Source organism: Vulpes lagopus, chromosome 1, assembly GCF_018345385.1.
Source record: "Vulpes lagopus strain Blue_001 chromosome 1, ASM1834538v1, whole genome shotgun sequence".
Classification (NCBI taxonomy): domain Eukaryota; kingdom Metazoa; phylum Chordata; class Mammalia; order Carnivora; family Canidae; genus Vulpes; species Vulpes lagopus.
The window spans coordinates 74906290-74926649 of NC_054824.1; the positions used below are offsets into that span (position 1 = coordinate 74906290).

Genomic DNA, 20360 nt, shown 5'->3' on the forward strand with positions numbered 1-20360 from the left:
AGATACCACTTCCACATCCTCTTCCCATATTTTTATTTGTTTTTAAAGGTTTTATTTATTTATTCATGAGAGACACACAGAGAGACAGAGACACAGGCAGAGGGAGAAGCCGGCTCCCTGCAGGGAGCCCCATATGGGACTTGATTGGGGGTCTCCAGGATCACACCCTGGGCTGAAGGCGGTGCTAAACCACTGAGCCACCTGGGCTGGCCCAGGAGACTTGTTTTATGTCTGTTTTTATTTTCTTATTTATTTATGTATGTATTTATTTTTAGAGAGAGATACAGAATCTTTTTTTTTTTTTAATTTTTATTTATGATAGTCAAAGAGAGAGAGAGAGAGAGAGAGAGGCAAAGACACAGGCAGAGGGAGAAGCAGGCTCCATGCACCGGGAGCCCGACGTGGGATTCGATCCCAGGGTCTCCAGGATCGCGCCCTGGGCCAAAGGCAGGTGCCAAACCGCTGCGCCACCCAGGGATCCTGAGAGACAGAATCTTAAGGAGGCCCCACACCCAGCTCTAGGCTCGATCTCACAACTGATCATGACCTGAGCCAAAATCAAGAGTAGGATACCTAATAGCCTGAGCCACCCAGGTGCCCCCCATCTATTACTTTCAATACTTAATCTAATAGCAGAAGCTCTCAATAAATATTTACTAGTTTCTAAGGATGACTAGGTTGAGTAATTTTTTCATCAAATTTAATCCTAGTATATGTATATATTTGTATATCCATATATACATTTATCAGAATACACATAGAGCCATGATTATATCTGATTGTTTTGCTATGTTGATGTACTTACAGTTCACTTTACAAAAGCAAATATTATAGTGCGTTCTAGGACACCTGTGTTCGCATGATCAGTTCTTTGAAACTATATTTGGATGTACAAGCTATTAAAAGCTTCTTGCACTGAGTGACCTTTCAGGCAGAATTTAGATCAAATACTCATACTACTGCTGCCTGTTGCTGAGTGGAAGACAGCAGAAAACCCTGGATTCAAGCCTCCCTTAGGTTTTTGTTTTCCTTGTTTTGTTTTCTTTCATTTTGCTTTAAGAAGATGAACAATGAAACCACAACCCTGATATCCTTGAAGAAGGCAATGAAAAGGTTCCTAAGGGCTACAGGGCGGGAACAAGCATAGGTCTGCTTTTTTGGGAAGATGGGTAAGAGAAAAATAAAGAATAAAACTAGGCAAAGAACCACAGCATGCTTATCAGAATTCTGTCTCTATTTAAAGTGGTTTAAGTCTTCCAGGTTAAAAATATATATAAAGTAATAATCTAAAAAAATTACTCCCAGGTGAATTCCATTCAATTAATGCATGTGCTATATTCTAGGTATACAAAATAAGTAAAATATGGTTTCTGTCCTCGAGGAGCTCAAAGCCTTTAGGGATAACAGAAGTATTCAAAAATAGTTAGAATTTAATGTGATTGACATGATGGTGATATTCCTAAAGGGCCATGAGAACATGAAGAGAGGATCAATTAAATTTGCCTGTACACTAGGAAAAGGAACCCTTCCCAGAGAGACAATTAAGCTGGATCTTTTTTTTTTTTTTAATTTTTTTTAATTTTTATTTATTTATTTATGATAGGCACACAGTGAGAGAGAGAGAGAGAGAGAGGCAGAGACACAGGCAGAGGGAGAAGCAGGCTCCATGCACCGGGAGCCCGATGTGGGATTCGATCCCGGGTCTCCAGGATCGCGCCCTGGGCCAAAGGCAGGCGCTAAACCCGCTGCGCCACCCAGGGATCCCTAAGCTGGATCTTAAAGTGTGAATAACAGGTTATGAGAAAGAGAAATATGGGAAGGAATTCTAGGCTGAGGAACTGTACATACTATATGGAAGCCACAGAAGCCTGGAATCGTATGCTGTGTTCAGTGCGCTGCTAGATGTCTCTTGTGATTTGTGATTAGGATACGAGATGAAAAAAAAAAGATACGAGATGAGGGATCCCTGGGTGGCTCAGCGGTTTGGCGTCTGCCTTTGGCCCAGGATGTGATCCTGGAGTTCTAGGATCAAGACCCACATTGGGCTCCCTGCATGGAGCCTGCTTCTCCCTCTGCCTGTGTCTCAGCTTCTCTCTCTCTCTTTCATGAATAAATAAATAAAATTTTAAAAAAAGGATACGAGATGAGTGGCAAAAGATGGGAGCAAAGGGCTAAGGGCTTTATGTTTATCTTCCTGAGGATATCTAGTTTGGCTCTAACCATCAGTGGATAACATAGATAATCAGTTGAGTTACATGATCAGAATTGTGTTTTATTTTATTTTTTAAAAATATTTTATTAAAAAAATAAAAAATAGAAAAATAAAAAGATTTTATTTATCCATGAGAGACACACAGAGAGAGGCAGAGACACAGGCAGAGGGAGAAGAAGGCTCCCTGCAAGGAGCCTGATGTGGGACTCGATCCCAGATCCTGGGATCATGCCTTGAGCTGAAGGCAGACGCTCAACCGCTGAGCCACCCGGGCGTCCCAGAATTGTGTTTTAGAAGCATATTTCTAGAGGATGAATTAGAGGTAGGAGAAATTGAAAGCAAGGATTTGTAATCCTAGGTCAAAATGAAAGATAGTTATTACCTGGTTTAGTGGTGATGGAGAGGAAGGGATAGTTTAGAAGCATTAATGGAGACGAAGAAAACAAAGGTCAAAATTATTCTGAGATCTCTAGTTTAAAGCAATTGATGGTGATGTCCACTAACAAACCTGGGGAATTATAGTAGAAAACAGACTTGGATTTGCAGACATGTTGTTTAGGATTTATTTGGAATGGTGTGGGAATGTCTTTTGGTCAGAACCTTCCAAAGAACTGTTAACAATTGTGAACTCATATACTGACTGAGAAACTAGAGCTCCTCTCTAGAGTTCAAGCTAGAGATGACCTATAAGACCTATAATATAGTCTTAAAGATGTCAAAGTTAACACAAGCAGTATGCCAGATGACATTGTTTTGACATGTAAACAGAGATTGCTGGCATGTTAGGTCATGCAGGCTTACACTCCTATGAAACACCACACATTTCGTAGTGGGCCTTATCTATAAGTAAACAAAATACCCAAAACAGTGAGTAAATACCACCAGAGTAATTTCTGAAGATGAGAGAGGGGAAGAGATAGTAGGTTCAGTTTAAGACAGGAGAGTTTGACACCTTCATCCAGGTGGAGATGCGCAAAACATAAAGATACAGGTCTAGTGCTTAGGAGAGAGCTGGTATCTGAAGCTAAATTAGCCTTGAGAAAAAGTGAGGAGCAAGAAGAGAAGATGGCCAGAGACAGAACCTGGGCAGCCACAACAGCATTCAGGTCCCTGAGGACATAGAAGCTCAAGGAAGTGGTATGTGTATTTGTATACCACTTTCACGAAAAACAATTCAGGCAAGTGAGTTGTGTTGTTTCAGTTCTTTGTGATTCAGTTTGACATAATTCTGCCGTCACAGCACCGTCTGATGATTAACTCTGTTCAGAGCTATCCAAATGCCCATGTTGGGTTACACAGCTTGGCATCTCATTCACATCATAGATGTTGATCATATGAGACATATTTTATTACTTCTAAGACCTTTGCTAGGTATTGGGAGACAGGTATAAGGATGGCCAAGAAATAGTCTCTGATTCCCTCCAACAGTTCACAATTCATTCATGAAACGGTAACCCTAAAAATAAAGCAGAGGGGGCCTGAGTGGCTCACTGGTTAAGCATCTGCCTTTGGCTCAGGTTATAATCCCAGGGTCCTGGGATCGAGTTCCATGTAGGGCTCTCTCAGCAGGAAAGCCTGCTTCTCCCTCTCCCCATTGCTTGCTGCTCCCTCTGCTTTTTTTTTTTTTTTTTTGGTCTTTCAAAATATATATATATATATTTTTAATTAATTTTTATTGGTGTTCAATTTACCAACATACAGAACAACACCCAGTGCTCATCCCATCAAGTGTCCACCTCAGTGCCCGTCACCCATTCCCCTCCAACACCCGCCCTCCTCCCCTTCCACCACCCCTAGTTCGTTTCCCCGAGTTAGGAGTCTTTATGTTCTGTCTCCCTTCCTGATATTTCCCAACATTTCTTTTCCCTTCCTTTATATTCCCTTTCACTATTATTCATATTCCCCAAATGAATGAGAACATACACTGTTTGTCCTTCTCCGATTGACTTATTTCACTCAGCATAATACCCTCCAGTTCCATCCACGTTGAAGCAAATGGTGGGTATTTGTCGTTTCTAATTGCTGAGTAATATTCCATTGTATACATAAACCACATCTTCTTTATCCATTCATCTTTCGATGGACACCGAGGCTCCTTCCACAGTTTGGCTCTTGTGGCCATTGCTGATAGAAACATCGGGGTGCAGGTGTCCCGACGTTTCATTGCATCTGAATCTTTGGGGTAAATCCCCAACAGTGCAATTGCTGGGTCGTAGGGCAGTTCTATTTTTAACTCTTTGAGGAACCTCCACACAGTTTTCCAGAGTGGCTGCACCAGTTCACATTCCCACCAACAGTGTAAGAGGGTTCCCTTTTCTCCGCATCCTCTCCAACATTTGTTGTTTCCTGCCACTCCCTCTGCTTTTGCTTTCTCTCTGTCAAGCAAATAAATAAAATCTCTAAAATAATTAAATAAAAATAAAGCAGGAGGTAGGGAGTGACAGGTAGTGGAGGAGGTCCCTCTGAAACTTAAGTAGGCAGGGTGATCTCCAGGCATAAAGTCTAGTAGATTCAAGAGAATAGTGGAAAATGAGCTTATCCTTGAAGGTGGGAGAGGATTCCAGAAGTCAGACCAGAGAAGTGCACCTTATTAAATACTGGTCCCAGCACCTAGCTAGCATGACATTAGGTCTCAATCTTCTGGAGACTCAATTTTTTTTATCTATGAAGTCTATTTTTAAAAATAATCTCGGGGGCAGCCCAGGTGGCTCAGTGGTTTAGCACCATCTTCAGCCCAGGGCATGATCCTGAGTCCTGGGATCGAGCCCCACATCGGGCTCCCTGCATGGAGCCTGCTTCTCCCTCTGCCTGTGCCTCTCTCTCTCTCTCTTTCTCTCTCCCCCCCTCTCTGTGTCTCTCATGAATAAATAAATTTAATAAAAATTTTTTAAAAAATAATCTCTACACCCAATGTAGGGCTTGAACTATTACCTCGAGATCAAAAATCCCATGCTCTTCCGACTGAGCCAACCAGGTGCCCCTCAATTCCTTTACCTGCAACATGATAAAAATGACTGGTTCACTTCTGGTTGTTGTGAGAATCAAAGTAATGCTTGTATTTAAAGTACTTTTTTTTTTTTAATGTAGGCTCCAAGCCCAATGTGGGGCTTGAACTCAAGACCCTGAGATTGAGAGTTGCATGTTCCACTGACTCAGCCAGCCAGGTGCCCCTAAAATACTATGTAAAGTATAAAGTACAACACAAAATCAAGTCGTGGCAGATAATTCAAGTAATTAGACAATTCAATATAAGGGAATTGGCGATATAAGGAATATAAGAACTAGGATGATGCCTGCAGAGAATGGCAAATAGGAACATCTGCTCATAATCTTAAATTTAAATAGCTACCCAATTTTTTTTTTAAGATTTTATTTATTTATCCATGAGAGACACACAGAGAGAGGCAGAGACACAGGCAGAGGGAGAAGCAGGCTCCCTGCAGGGAGCCCGACGTGGGACTTGATTCCCGGACTCCGGGATCACGAGTTGAGCCCAAGGCAGTCGCTCAACCGCTGAGCCACCCAGGGGCCCTCACTACCCAAATTAATAGTGGTTATAAACAATGTATTAGAGTCTTATCTTAGGCAAAACCTTAGCTTTGTCCCTTGTCCTAAAGTACCCCTTGATTCTTTTATCTATAGAGTAGACCACAAACTCCAAGCTTTAGAAGCACAGTTTAAAGAACTGGACTTCATCAAGGATAGTTTGACACAGAAATTTGAACATCATAGCAAGGCTTTGGCAAGCCAGGCAGCCCAAGATGAGCTGTGGACAGCAGTTCTGGCACCCAAGTGAGTATCCAATGAGAAATCAGTGGAATTTTGTGGCTTCATGAGAGCTTGCAGTGGTCATGCTAAACTTGAATTTCAATGGATTGTGAAGAAATCCTATTTCCTTATGTTAATCCATTCAAAAAAGATTAATTTGAGCACCTGTAGCTACCCCAGCACTGCCGTATGCATTTCGTCAGTGTCTCCTGTTTGCCAATAGCTTACTAACACAGAGATGGTTGACGTAACTCCTCTGCCGCTGAGAAATGTGTAGTGTGAGTGGCCTGAGAACTAAGCTATCCAGCGTAGTGTAGGCCCTTTCTAAAGTAAGTATTTCCTAAAATACAACAACTGGTTCTTGTAGAGGGTTTGTATCCTGATGGAATTCACTGTATGTTTGTACATAAAGAGTCCTACTGATTGAGCAGCTCTCCACATTTTTTGTAGATTCACTTCAATGGAACTGAATATTTTACACAGCTACGTTATCGATGTACTCGTCTGCTTGCACACCCACGTGGTTGAGAAGCTGCCAGACCTGGTGAGAGGTCTTCCCACCTTGGCCTCTGTCCTAAGACGAAAAGTCAAGAACGGGCGCATTAGAGCTGTGTGGGAGTCTGTCCTGGAGGAGTGCGGGCTGCAGGAAGGAGATATCAGGGCGCTTTGCACCTTCTTTATTGCACATGGTAACAAGACGGAATACTATGTTGCTAAGGTGAGGCACATGTATATCAGAGATGTCAGCGTCCTGATCACTAACATGGTAAAGAACCAGTCTCTGCAGGCCGGTTTGCTGAGGGCTGTTCAGGTCGTTGAGAAGGGGAAAGCAGTGAGTGCTCCCGAAGAGCCGAAGTCCTCCCTGAAAGAGTTGATACCATCTGTCAAAAATTAACTTTGATGACCAAAAGATTCTTCTTTTTTTTTTTTTTTTTCCAGAGGTAAAACTCTTTTAATCTCAGACCACCGCTCCCAACTCCCGATCCCCACCCACGACTCTCTTCCCCACACAAGGGCCGGAGAGCGAGGGCCCCTGCCCCCCACCTCGGGTGGACAAGGGCCCTTTAGAGATTCTTTTTCTAGTAGTTTATCTTGTTAACAGGGGAAGACGATGTATGTACAATGTATTACAGGTTCATTTTTATAGCAAAAGTGAGGGGAGCCCAAACAAAATATGATAAATTGATATAGTGGATACTTGCTGTGTAGCAATATAAGAGAATGAAGAGGATGATGTGGAGCTATCACCAAGATGCGTTATTTTAAAATATTTCCGATTTATTGTTAAGTGGAAAAAAAGGGCAAAAATAAATACATACACACACACACACACACACACACAGCTAATATATCCATAAATTTCATAAGCTGCTTCTGGAGAGATATGTTACAAAGTAAGAACATTGGTTGTCTCAGGGAGAAAAATGAAGAGGCTAGAGGTCAAAGGTAGGAGAAATTCTCACTCTCAATCCCTTTCGTACATTTTGAATTTTGAACAATGTAAATGTACTATAAATTAAAAGGCAAAAAAAAAAAAACCCAATAAAGACACCTAATATATATTGTATGTTGTGCATTTTCACTCTGGTACACTACCACAGTTATTTTACACTGGAAAGGGAACTCTTAGACACTGACTATATATGAAAATATTTATTGGGGCCCCTGGCTGGCTCAGTTGATAGAGCATGTGATTCTTGATCTCAGGGCTGTAGGTTTGAGCCCCACGTTGGGTACAGAGATTACTTAAAAATAAAATCTTAAAAAATTAAGAAGATATATTTATTGAACACCAATGCCAGGTGCTAGGTGCTGAGAATAACAGAAACATTTAAAAATGTGGACCGTCTTCTAGGTAAAGGTTAAGTGCGTGAGTGTTTTATTTGGGAGGTACCAATTCAGATCAACCAAAACGAGGTAACATGAGATACAGCAGCTTGTTTGGCAGATAAGTGTACCCAGTGTTGGAGCACCTGGCTGGCTCACTTGGTAGAGTATTTGACCCTTAACTTGTAGGTTGTAGGTTCGACCCCCATGTTGGGTATAGAGATTACTTAAAAATAAAATCTGGGATCCCTGGGTGGCGAAGCGGTTTAGCGCCTGCCTTTGGCCCAGGGCACGATCCTGGAGACCCGGGATCGAATCCCACGTCGGGCTCCCAGTGCATGGAGCCTGCTTCTCCCTCTGCCTATGTCTCTGCCTCTCTCTCTCTCTCTGTGACTATCATAAATTAAAAAAAATTAAAAAATAAATAAAATAAAATAAAATCTTAAAAAAAAAATGCACTCACTGTCTTGTCGTCTCCAGGCATACTGTTTAGAGAAAACATGCCTTGAAAGATAGATGGAAAGGGAATTTCTCTGTCATGCTTGCTTCATCTATGGTTTCCAGTGGGCCAAAGTTTGTTCTATGGGGAGTGACCCTCCCACCATACTTCCAAGATGCATCATCTAAGCCTTCCCAGTCAGTGGAAATCCAGTGCCTGCATTGCTCAGCGCAGTGTTTCATTGGAGTCCAGAAGTGATAGGAAGAGCCAGAGATTCTAGAAATGCAACAGGTCAGCCCCAGGCAGAACAGGGACTGTGGGTTCAGAAAGTAAACAACGCCAAGGAAACCTGAGGAAACACATAATGTGGATCTACTACACAGACATAAAAACACATAAATACCTGAACACAGAAATCAAAATGCAAGTCTTAGAAGATAAGACTATAATAAAAACCACTATCACTAGGCAATATATGATTGGGTGAGTTCAGAGGAGGGCTATCACTGTGTGGTTAAGAAATATTTCCTGGAGGAAGTACATTGAGTTGATCCTTCAAGTAGGCAAAACAACAAAGTAATTTATTAAAATGAATTAAGATTTCAGACAATGGTCTGAAAGCACAAGATTTGGATGCCAGCAACTAGATCATAGTTCAGTCTTTAAAAGAATAATGGGAGAGGGGCACCTGGGTGGCTCAGTTGGTTGGGTGTCCATCTCTTGGTTTTGGCTCAGGTCATGATCTCAGGGTCATGGGATCCAGCTTTGAAACGGGTTCCACACTGAGCACAGTTGGCTGGAGTTTATCGCACTCTCTGTGCCCCTCCCCCACCGTGCACACAGGCACATGCACCTCTCTCTCTCCCGCCTCTCTCGAATAAATAAATAAATTAAAAAAAAAATCTTAAAAAAAAAAGGATAATGGGAGATTCCACAGGGAAAAGCAGGTTGGGACCATATTAAGGAGCCTGCAATTTTAGGCTGAGGTGTTGATATCATGGACAAGTGGATGACAACCAAAGATTTCTGAATTCACATTAAAACAAAACAAAAGTTCCCAAAGCTCTCTATCAAGGGCCCACGCCTCCTTGCTTTGGCTTCCTCTGGAAACCATGCAGCCAACCTGAATGGCTTAGCAAACCCAAAACACCTCAAAGATTGTATTCATGCACAGTGATATTTTTCTCTACCTCCACATCTATGCAACATTTCCTCAAGAACTCAAGCCTGACTTTTATTGCTTTTCATTTAGTTTTTGTTGTTTTTCAAAAATTTTTCTTATTGCGGTAAAATATGCATAAAATTTACCATCTTAATCATTTTAAGTGGACAGTTCAGCATATTAGATACATTCATAACACTGTGCAACCATCACTACAGTCAGTCTGAAAATAAACTCTGTAACCATTAAACAGTAACTCTGTCTCTGGGCTTTAATTCCTAAGTGCTAGGGATGAGTCTATTTAATCCCTGTATTTTCTCTAGCCCAAACCTACTTTTTTTAAAATAAAAAAAAAATTTTTTAAAGTAATTTCTACATCCAATGTGGGGCTCAAGCTCAAATGGGATTAAGAGTTGCATGCTTTACCAACTAAGCCAGCCAGGCATCCCCAAAACCTACTTTTTTCATAGAATTCAAAACAGTAGGATCAGTTGTCAGCGCAAGAATTTAGTATCAAAGTGGAAAACTCATTTCAGAGTGCGCAAAATACTAAAATATTTTTTTACTTCTTTCGTAGTTTTGGTTGCTCTAGATTGGAATAGTACAGGAGTACATTACAAATCATGCATATGACAGCTAAGCCCCAGAATCGAGGCAATCCTGTAGTTTGTCTTCCCAAGTCCTATGAAACCGCCATAGAAATGGATGGAACTGAAGACGGACACAGTAATGGTTCATCAAATCTTGACTTTGAACTGAACAAATTTTTCTCTTCCTCATTCTTGAGGCCTCTCCCTCCCTTTCCCTTTTCCAAGAATCTCTTTTCCAAAAATTGGGTACGGACATTGATACTCAGTAACAAGACTTGGATGCAGAAAAAAAAAAAAAAAAAAGTCCTGGATGGCCGGTGGCAGCGCTGGTCCTGAGGCTGGAGGCTGGAGACCCAGGGCCTTGCAGGGCAGCTCACACCGGATTCCCGGGGAAACCGCCCTGATCCTGTAATTCCCTATGAAGACCCCCACCCCCCTGCAGGGAGCTGGATGCAGAACTCGACCCCAGGACCCGGGATCACGACCTGAGCCAAGGCAGATGCTCAACTGCTGAGCCACCCAGGGGCCCCGGGAAGCATTTTTAAAATGACTGTTGAGTCTTTTTTTTTTTTCTTTTAAGATTTTATTTATTTATTCATGAGAGACACACAGAGAGAGAGAGAGAGAGAGAGAGAGGCAGAGACACGGGCAGAGGGAGAAGCAGGCTCCGTGCAGGGAGCTCAAGGTGGGAGTGGATCCTGCGACCCGGGATCACGCCCTGGGCTGCAGGCGGCGCTAAACCGCTGAGCCACCTGGGCTGCCTCCTGTTGGGTCTTTATTTTTATTTTATTTTTTAAAAGATTTTACTTATTTATTCATGAGAGACACAGAGAGAGAGAGAGAGGCCGAGGGAGAAGCAGGCTCCACGCAGGGAGCCCAAGGTGGGGCTCGATCCCGCGACCCGGGGTCACGCCCTGGGCTGCAGGCGGCGCTAAACGGCCGAGCCACCCCGGCTGCCCCCTGTTGGGTCTCTAACTTGTGTCGAAGTTTCCCTTTCCGTGCCGCAGCCCACGCTCGCGACCCTCCCGGGCTTCCGCAGGACCCGCGAGCAGCAGCCCGAGCCGAGCGACAGCGGCGGTGCCGCAGGACCGAGCCTCGGCGGGCGAAGCTCCGGAAGTCCCCAGGACCCGGAAGTCCCGCCCCGCCGCCGCGCTGCCCGGGGGCGGGCCTGCGGCTGTGACGTCACAGCCCCTGCCGCGTCGCTGCGGCAGCATCGCGCCGACGAGCGTTTGCGGCTGACGAGAGAAAGGGGAGCGCGGTCTGGGAGCCGCTGGAGGCGCGCGGAAGCCCGAACGGGGGTCCGCGGGGCGCGCCTGCGACCACGGTAAGACGGAAGTGCTGCCGCCGCGCTTCCCGCCTGCGCGGCCTGGGGCGCGGCCGCCGCGAGCCAACGGGGCGCCCGGCGGGTGAGGGGGAGGCGGGGCCGTCGGCGCGTCCCGCCCGCCTCGCCGCCGCGGCTGTGGTGACCCCGCAGCCTGGCTCCCGGGCGGCTCCGTGCGGCTGCGCGCGCGCGGTCGGCCTCGGGCGCGGGTGTGAATCCCGCGGCGCCGGCTGCAGGGCGGCGTCCGGCGCGGTGGGGCCCGCCACGAGCACCTTTGTCTTGCAGGGGTCGATGGCGGGGGTGCCCCGCTAGCTTCCGGAAATGGCGGCCGCGCGCCGCGCCGTCCCCTCCCTGTCGGAGTGCCAGTGCCGCATCTGCGTGGACATCCTGGTGGAGCCCATCACGCTGCCGTGCGGCCACACGCTGTGCAGTCCGTGCTTCCAGGCGACTGTGGAGAAGGCGAGTCTGTGCTGCCCGTTCTGCCGCCGCCGGCTCTCTTCGTGGACCCGGTACCACACCCGGAGGAATTCCCTGGTCAACGCCGAGCTGTGGGCCGTCATCCAGAAACACTACGCCCGGGAGTGCAAGCGCAGGGCCTCGGGGCAGGAGGCGGAGGACGTCGGTGAGTCTGCGGGGAAGAGAGGAAAAAAGAAAAATCCTTTAAAAAGTGAATCCCTGGGGACCCCCCCCCCCGGGTGGTGCAGCGGTTAGCGCCGCCTGCGGCCCGGGGCGTGACCCCGGAGGTCTCCGGATCGAGTCCCGCGTCGGGCTCCCTGCGTGGAGCCTGCTTCCCCCTCTGCCTGTGTCTGGGCCTCTCTCTCTCTCTCTCTGTGTGTCTGTCATGAATGAATAACTTACAGAAATATTCAAAACAAAACAAAAACTGAACCACCGCCAATCCATTTGTGTTCCATACACTAGAAACCTGTTGATACGTGTCTAGATTTTTTTTTCCTCGAGGATTTGGGTTTTATGGATCCCAAAATGTCGAGGTCGACGGTTAAGATTTTGTCCGTTGTTATAATGCCCAGGCTACGTTCAGTTGGGTTAAAAATGAAAAGTTAAGAAACAACCAACGCCCCAAGAATGGCCCACTTAGAGCCTTCCGTCATGTGAAGGTGACATAAATATTCACAGATGAGCAGTAGTCCGCGGAGCAGCAGCAGCACCGGAAATACAGAAACTTACCTGGCTGTACATCTCCATTCATTTAATTCTTAAGCATGCAGTGAACCTAAAAAAAGCTTTCAGTGACTGGTTCCATCTAGTTCAGTGATTTTTTTTTTTTGCAGATTTTATTTAGTTATTCATTAGAGACACCGGTGTGTGTGTGTGTGTGTGTGTGTGTGTGTGTGTGTGTGTGTGTGTGTGGAGAAACACAGGCAGAGGGAGAAGCAGGCTCCATGCACCAGGAGCCTGAGGTGGGATTTGATCCAGGTCTCCAGGATTGCGCCCTGGGCCAAAGGGAGGCACCAAATCTCTGCGCCACCCAGGGAGGGATCCCCTTTTGCTCGTTTTAAAATCAGATTTTTTTGTTGTTGAGTTGTTGGTGTTTATATATTCTAGATGTTAACTCCTTATCAGATAAGATTTGCAAATATTTTCTCCCATTCCGTGGGTTGCTATTTCATTCTACTGATTATGTCCTTTGATGCACAAAAGTTATTAAGTTTGATATAGTCCTGTTTTATCTATTTTTGCTTTTTGTACTTGTGGTTTTGGTGTCATATCCAAGAAATTATTGCTAAACTTCAATGTCATGAAGCTTTTTCCTGTTTTCTTCTAGGAATTCTATAGTTTTAGGTCTTATTCTTGAGTCTTTCATCCATTTTGACCTAATTTGTTTAGTATGGTGTGGGGTAAGGGTCCAATTTCTTTTCTTTCTTTTTTTTTTTTTTACATGTGAATATTCAGTTTTGTCAGTGCCCTTTGTTGATGATAAGATGGCTGTTTTAAAGTTTTTAGTAGTAAGTCTGATGTCTGGACTTCCTCAAAAATAGTTTGTTAATTTATTTTATTCCTTTGAATTGTCCATGCTTCCTTGTTTCTTTGTATGCCTTGTGACTTTTTTTTTTTTTGGAAAATTGGACATTTGAATGTTACAGTGTGGTGACACTGGAAGTCAGATTTCTTCCTTTCCCCAGAGTTTACCATTTTCTTCGATTGTTGAATAATAGTCCGTTTGTTTACTAACTTTACCAAACTATTTTTGCAAAGACTGTATGCCTTGTTGTGTGTGGTCACCTGAGTCTCTGTGCCTTTGCTTGTGTTCAGTTAGCATTTTGACAGATGTCCTTTAATGTCAGGAGCTAAAGAAACAAAACAAGAAAGCACCTTTTTGTCTTAAAACATTGGCTCACTGTGGAGGCAGTTCTTCAGCACTTAGTCAGGCTGGCTTGCACTGAGCCTAGGGATCAGTGAAAGGTTGGGGTCTTGTGTGTTTTTGGAGCATGTGTCTTGCCCTGGGTATGTTCTACCCCCTCCAGAACCAGGAACCAGTGTTCCATTCTGAGAATGTGGATATCCTTGTTCAAGACTACCACTACACGGAGGAGGACGCGAGGCAAGAGCAAAAGTGCCACAAAACTTTCCTACTATTTTTAAGTTGCTTTTTTTCCTGATTCACCATTTTCTTGGTTGTTGTAAACCTTTGATCATTTCTAGAGTTCTAACGTCCCACTACCCAGCTAAATAATAAGGAGCCTCCATTTCAAGTGAGGTGGCCAAGCCAGGACTCCCTGTCCAGCTCCTGGTAAAGGACTGTAGCATCCCTCTGGGAAGAACAAACTGCCAGCATGTCTTATCCCTGCCAGCTCACTGTTGCAGAGGCTGAATTCCAGATGAGTGGATCTGAGAGACTATGGGCTCCCTTCCTCCATCCATTTCATACTCAGAGAAAGGAAGCATTCGTTACCTCAGGCAAAGCAGGTAGAGAATATTAGGGTCCCCTTGCCTTCATCACAGCTCAATCATAGGGCAAAGGTTCTAGGGAAGGAAAGCCAAGAAGACTGTGGAGGCTACTATGCCTGCCTAATGCCCTGTTCATAAGGAAAGAAGTAAGCCATAGTCTTTGCCTTCCAGCTCTAGAGCAGTAACTCAGATTTTGCCCAGGGAAAGAGGCAGACCATAAGAACTGAGAGCTCCAAAGATCTCCTGCAAAGAAAATGGCTTTATTTACAATAGACCGTAGAGAAGTCCAAGCATAAGGGCATTCTTGAAAATAATGCTAATTTTATTTATTTTAAATTTTTTTATTTAAATTTTTATTTATTTATGATAGTCACAGAGAGAGAGAGAGGCAGAGACATAGGCAGAGGGAGAAGCAGGCTCCATGCACCGGGAGCCTGATGTGGGATTCGATCCCGGGTTTCCAGGATCGCGCCCTGGGCCAAAGGCAAGCGCCAAACCACTGCGCCACCCAGGGATCCCATAATGCTAATTTTAGTGGTAAGTACTTAAAAGAAAGCTGATAGAGTGCTGTCAGAAAAATGGCAGGCAGCTCCAAGCTGTCAACCCTCCATAGAACATCAAAAAACAAGTACAAACTATCATAGCCAACATCATTAGTTGGCCACCCCACTTGAAATAGAACCAACTTCTTATTTAGCTTGGGGGAGGGGGGGGGAGAAGGTTGTGGTTCAAATGCTACAGATGCTCATTTTTCTTACTGAGATTTAGTAAATTTTTTGGGAAATATTTCTTCATTTGCTGTATGTTCCTAGGACAATTTACAGGGATATTTGTTTATTTATTTATTTATTTATTGAAGATTTTTTTTTATTTATTCATGAGAGACACAGAGAGAGAGAGGGAGAGAGGCAGAGACACACACAGGCAGAGGGAGAAGCAAGCTCCACGCAGGGAGCACGACGTGGGACTCGATCCCAGGTCTCCAGGATCAGGCCCTGGGCCGAAGGCAGGCGCTAAACCGCTGAGCCATCTGGGCTGCCCAAGGGATTTTTATATGACCAGTTATTTATACCTTTCTTCAGTTGTGGTGGTTTTGTTGAAGAACTGGTCTACAGATCTCCTCACTTTCTGTTCTGGAAGTTGATTCACCTTGCTTTGTTTTCCATGTAAATTCTATTGAAATATAACATACATGCAAAAGTGTACAAATCAGTGGCTCTTGGGTGGCTCGGTCAGTTAAGCATCTGACTTGTGATTTCATTCGACTCAGCACAACCTCAGGGTCGTGAGATGCAGCGTGGGGTGTAGAGCCTGCTTTGGATCCTCTCTCCCGCTCCTCTCTCCCGCCTTCTCCTGCCCAAGTGTTCATGCATGCACTCGCTTGCGCTTAAAAAGTGTACAAATCATAAATCTGCAGGTCAGTGAATTTTTGAAGTGAAAATGTCTGTATAACCAGGATTCAGGTCAAGATCCAGAACTTCACCAGAACTCCTGATTTCTTGCGGCCCAGTCTGTAGTCACTTGCCATCCCTGTTACTACAGTTCTGACATGTAACACCATAGATTGCTATTACCTGTTCTGAACCTTTTTTTTTTTTTTTTTTTTTTAAGATTTTATTTACTTATGAGAGACACAGGCAGAGACACAGGCAGAGGGAAAAGCAGGCTCCATGCAGGGAGCTCAATGTGGGACTCGATCCTGGGACCCCAGGATCATGCCCTGGGGCATGAAGGCAGGCTCTCAACCGCTAAGCCACCCACGTGTCCCTGTTCTGACCCATTTAAATGGAATCTTGTATCTTGTATCTGGCTTATTTAGCTCACCATTATATTGAGATATCGATCCGTGATATGCACGATTGCAGTTTATCTTCATTACTGTATAGTACTGTATTATGTGAATATTAAATAGTGAAAGCAATGAAAAATTTTATGTCCATTGATATTGGGCATTTTGGGCTATTATAAATAGTGCTGTAATATTTTTATACTTGTATTTTGGTAAACATATCTGCATTTCTGTTGGATATATTCATATATCTAAGAGTGGAATTTGGGAGTCACAGTGTGGATAAAAAAGTTAAATCCTTTCCTGTGCTAGATGAGAATCATTTAATCATTTGATTAAATCTCTAGTTTTATTTCCCCCAAAACCTGAGGGTAAGAATGTTAATGATGTAACGAGGCAACGTTGCTTATGGGAAAAGTGATCCTCAACTGGACAAATTGCCTCTCTGTTGGAAGGAATTATATATACTGATTGGGATATTGTGCTCTCTGCTCCTCTGAGCATAGTGACCATTGTAACTGAGCATATTCCTTGTGGGAAGCTGTGCCTATGTTGTTGATGTAAGAAATGTTGGTTTCTGTGGAGCAAGGATTATCTGGCTTCCTTGCTCTCATGCTGTTAAATTGATGCCAAATGTGGTCCTGTGGTCATTTTCTGAGTTTAAATATTCAGTATACCCTAAGACCACCCCATGGTGGGTGTTACAGGTTGGGTAGGTCTTAGGAGATATTACCAGTTTTCCAAAGTGGTTTTACCAATTTATACTCATGCCAGTAGCGTATAAGAGTTGTAGGTTGAACCACATTCTTGCCAACACTTGTTTTTTTTCCTTTTTTTTAAAAGAATTTTTGGTATACTTATTTACTTTTAAAGATTTTATTTATTTATTCATGAGAGACACAGAGAGGCAGAGACATAGGCAGAGGGAGAAGCAGGCTCCATGCAGGGAGCCTGATGCAGGACTTGATCCGAGGACCCCAGGATCACCACCTGAGCTGAAGACAGATGCTCAACTGCTAAGCCACCCAGGCGTCTTTGAAAAATGTTAAACATAGAGAAAAGTTGAAAGAACTTTATAGAGAACTCTTATATACCCATAATCGGATGTAACGTATTTTATACTGGCTGTGTCATAGATCTTTCATCTATCCGTCTGTCAGTCTTATTTTTTTATTTCACTTTCCCTTAAATATGTAAGTGTACATATTTACGAGGGATCAATGTTAGCTTATAACTCTTCTTTTAATGTAAATTTACATATAGTGAAATGCACAAATCTAAATTATATCTTCATTGAGTGTTCACATACATATAGCCCTTTGTAACATGAACCCTTATAAAGATACAGAATATTACCATCACCCTTGCTTTCCAGTTAATCTCTACCCATACCCTCCATGAGTCAACCAGTGTTTTTATTTTTTCCCACCATAGATGAATTTTGCCTTTTCCAGAACTTCATATACATGAAATTCTTTTTTTTTTCTTTTTAAGATTTTATTTCTTTATTCACCAGCGACGCACAGGGAGAGGCAGAGACACAGGCAGGAGAAGTAGGCTCCTTGAAGGGAGCCTGATGTGGGACTCGATCCTCGACCCCGGGATCACGACCTGAGCCTAAGGCAGATGCTTATCCACCGAGTCACCCAGGCGCCCCATATACATGAAATTCTACAAGTTTACTAGGGTTGGCATAACAGAGTACCACAAACTAGGTGGCTTAACAGAAATTTATTTTCCCACAATTCTGGATTCTGGAAGCTCCAGATAATGCTGTCAGCAGGGATGTGTTCTCTTAAAAGTTCCAGAGGAGAATCTGTTCCATGCCTTTTTTTTTGTTGTTTTTTTTATGATAGTCACAGAGAGAGAGAGAGAGGCAGAGACACAGGCAGAGGAAGAAGCAGGCTCCATGCACCGGGAGCCTGATGTGGGATTCGATCCCGGGTCTCCAGGATCGCGCCCTGGGCCAAAGGCAGGCGCCAAACCGCTGCGCCACCCAGGGATCCCTCTTTTTCTTTTTCTTTTCTTTTTCTTTTTCTTTTTCTTTTTCTTTTTCTTTTTCTTTTTCTTTTTCTTTTTCTTTTTCTTTTTCTTTTTCTTTTAATTTTTCTTTTTCTTTTTCTTTTTCTTTTTCTTTTTCTTTTTCTTTCTTTTTCTTTTTCTTCTTCTTCTTCTTCTTCTTCTTCTTCTTCTTCTTCTTCTTCTTCTTCTTTCTTCTTCTTTCTTCTTCTTTCTTCTTCTTTCTTCTTCTTCTTCTTCTTCTTCTTTTTTCATGCCTTTCTTAGCTTCTGGGTGTTGCTAATACCCCATGGTATTCCTTGACTTGCAGCCACATAGCTCCAGTTTGCCTCCATAATCACATGGCATTCTCCCTCTGTGTCTATCTTTACATAACTGTTTCCATCCACTCTTTGTCTCCTGTTTTATGAGGACAGCAGTGATACTGTATTAAGTGCCCACCCTACTCCAGTTTGAACTCAATCATGTCCACAACAGTCATTTCCCAGTAAGGTCTCATTCTTAGTACAGGTATTAGGACTTCAACATACCTTTTTGGGAGACACAATTCAAAATACAATAGTAATCGTGCAGTGTATATTCTTTAGCATAAGATTCTTAGTATAATGTTGGAGACGTATGTTTTGGATATTAGTAGTTTCTTTTTATTTTTCTGTATCATCTTACTGTTTGACTATGTTATATTTTGATGGCAGTTCTCCAGTTCATGGTGTCAGCTGTTCCAGGTTTGGGAGATTAGGAATAAAGTTACTGTAAAGATTCTTGTAATAGGGTTCTTTGTTTTTTTTTTTTTTTTTAATTTTTATTTATTTATGATAGTCACAGAGAGAGAGAGAGAGAGAGAGAGACATAGGCAGAGGGAGAAGCAGGCTCCATGCACCGGGAGCCTGATGTGGGATTCGATCCTGGGTCTCCAGGATCGTGCCCTGGGCCAAAGGCAGGCGCCAAACCGCTGCGCCACCCAGGGATCCCCGTTTATTTTGTTTTGTAGTCATATGTATTCATTTTTTCTTGCATAAATGCTTAGGAGTGGAACTGTTCAGAGTAGGTATGCTTGGTTGTATAAAAAACTGTGTACTATCATTTTCCAAAATGGTTGTATTTTCTAATCCCAGCGACAAATGTTTGCAGATTCTGGTTTCTGCACATTTGTCTTAGTTTGGGCTGCTGTAACAAAATATATAGACTTGGTGACTTATACATAAAAATTTATTTTTTTATATAGTTCTGGAGGCTGGGAAGTCTAAGATCAAGGTGCTATCTGACTTAATTCTTTGTGGGAGCCCTCTTCCTGGAAAAGTCTTTACCTGGTTGAAAGCTAATCCCAAACAGGAGTCAGGAGTGCCCTACCCTTCTGACCTAATTACCTCCCAAAAGCTCCACCTCCAAATACTGTTGGGTTGGGTTTGGGTTTCAGTATAGAATTGAGAGTGGGGAAGGCACGTTCAATTCACTTAAAACATGTTCACTAATATTGGGTGTTATTTGGTGTTACCTATCTATTTAATTTTAACTATTCTGATAGATTGGTAGTCATATCTCATTGTAGTTTTAATTTACATTTTCCTGGTGACTTATGGTGTTGAATCTCTTATCATTTATTGACCATTTATGTACTTTACGTTGTGAGTCTGAATCTTTTGCTTCTTGAGTTGTTTTTCTTTGTATTATTTTTTAAAAATATTTGATTGATTGGGATCCCTGGGTGGCGCAGCGGTTTGGCGCCTGCCTTTGGCCCAGGGCACGATCCTGGAGACCCGGTATTGAGTCCCACATCGGGCTCCCAGTGCACGGAGCCTGCTTCTCCCTCTGCCTATGTCTCTGCCTCTCTCTCTCTCTCTCTCTCTCTCTCTCTCTCCCTCCCCCCCCCCCCGCCCCCCCCGTGTGACTATCATAAAAAAAAAAGATTTGATTGATTGATTGATTTAGAGCACATGCAAGCAGAGAGAAGGGTAGGAGGAGAGGGAGAAAGAACTCAAGCAGACTCCATATGGAGCATGGAGCCCAATGGAGTCTCAGTCTCACCACCCTAAGATCATGACCCTAGCTAAAATCAAGAGTTGGTCACTTAATTGACTAAGCCACTCAGGCACCCCATCTTTGTATTATTGAGTTGTAGGAGTTATTTATTTATTTTTAAAGATTTCATTTATTTATTCATAAAGACAGAGAGAGGGGGGGGGCAGAGGCACAGGCAGAGGGAGAAGCAGGCTCCATGCAGGGAGCCTGACGTGGGACTGGATCCTGGGTCTCCAGGATCACACCCTGGGCTGCAGGCGGCGCTAAACCACTGCCCCACAGGGCTGCCCGAGTTGTAGGAGTT

General features: G+C 43.7%; 2 protein-coding genes across 2 annotated transcripts in view; both read left to right on the forward strand.

The window, feature by feature from the left end:
• Nucleotides 1–988: 988 nt before the first annotated feature.
• SMCO1 (single-pass membrane protein with coiled-coil domains 1) lies at nucleotides 989–7540 on the forward strand. Its single transcript, XM_041760901.1, has 3 exons — nucleotides 989–1113; nucleotides 5855–6004; nucleotides 6431–7540. The coding sequence occupies exons 1-3, from the start codon at nucleotides 1064–1066 to the stop codon at nucleotides 6873–6875; spliced, it is 645 nt and encodes a 214-aa protein (XP_041616835.1). The 5' UTR covers nucleotides 989–1063; the 3' UTR covers nucleotides 6876–7540.
• Nucleotides 7541–11181: 3641 nt separating this feature from the next.
• Nucleotides 11182–20360, forward strand: part of RNF168 (ring finger protein 168) — a 35159-nt gene continuing 25980 nt past the window's right edge. The window contains exons 1-2 of the mRNA XM_041769375.1: nucleotides 11182–11322; nucleotides 11605–11941. Coding sequence (XP_041625309.1) covers nucleotides 11641–11941 — 301 coding nt within the window. The 5' untranslated portion in view covers nucleotides 11182–11322; nucleotides 11605–11640. The remainder of the gene's footprint in view (nucleotides 11323–11604; nucleotides 11942–20360) is intronic.

Bases quoted from the DNA above. Each gene is read 5' to 3' on its own strand.
- SMCO1 (XM_041760901.1), top strand. From the start codon at position 1,064: ATGAACAATGAAACCACAACCCTGATATCCTTGAAGAAGGCAATGAAA. The intron at 1,114-5,854 runs GTTCCTAAGGGC...TTTTATCTATAG, and splicing joins TTGAAGAAGGCAATGAAAAG to AGTAGACCACAAACTCCAAG. The intron at 6,005-6,430 runs GTGAGTATCCAA...CATTTTTTGTAG, and splicing joins ACAGCAGTTCTGGCACCCAA to ATTCACTTCAATGGAACTGA.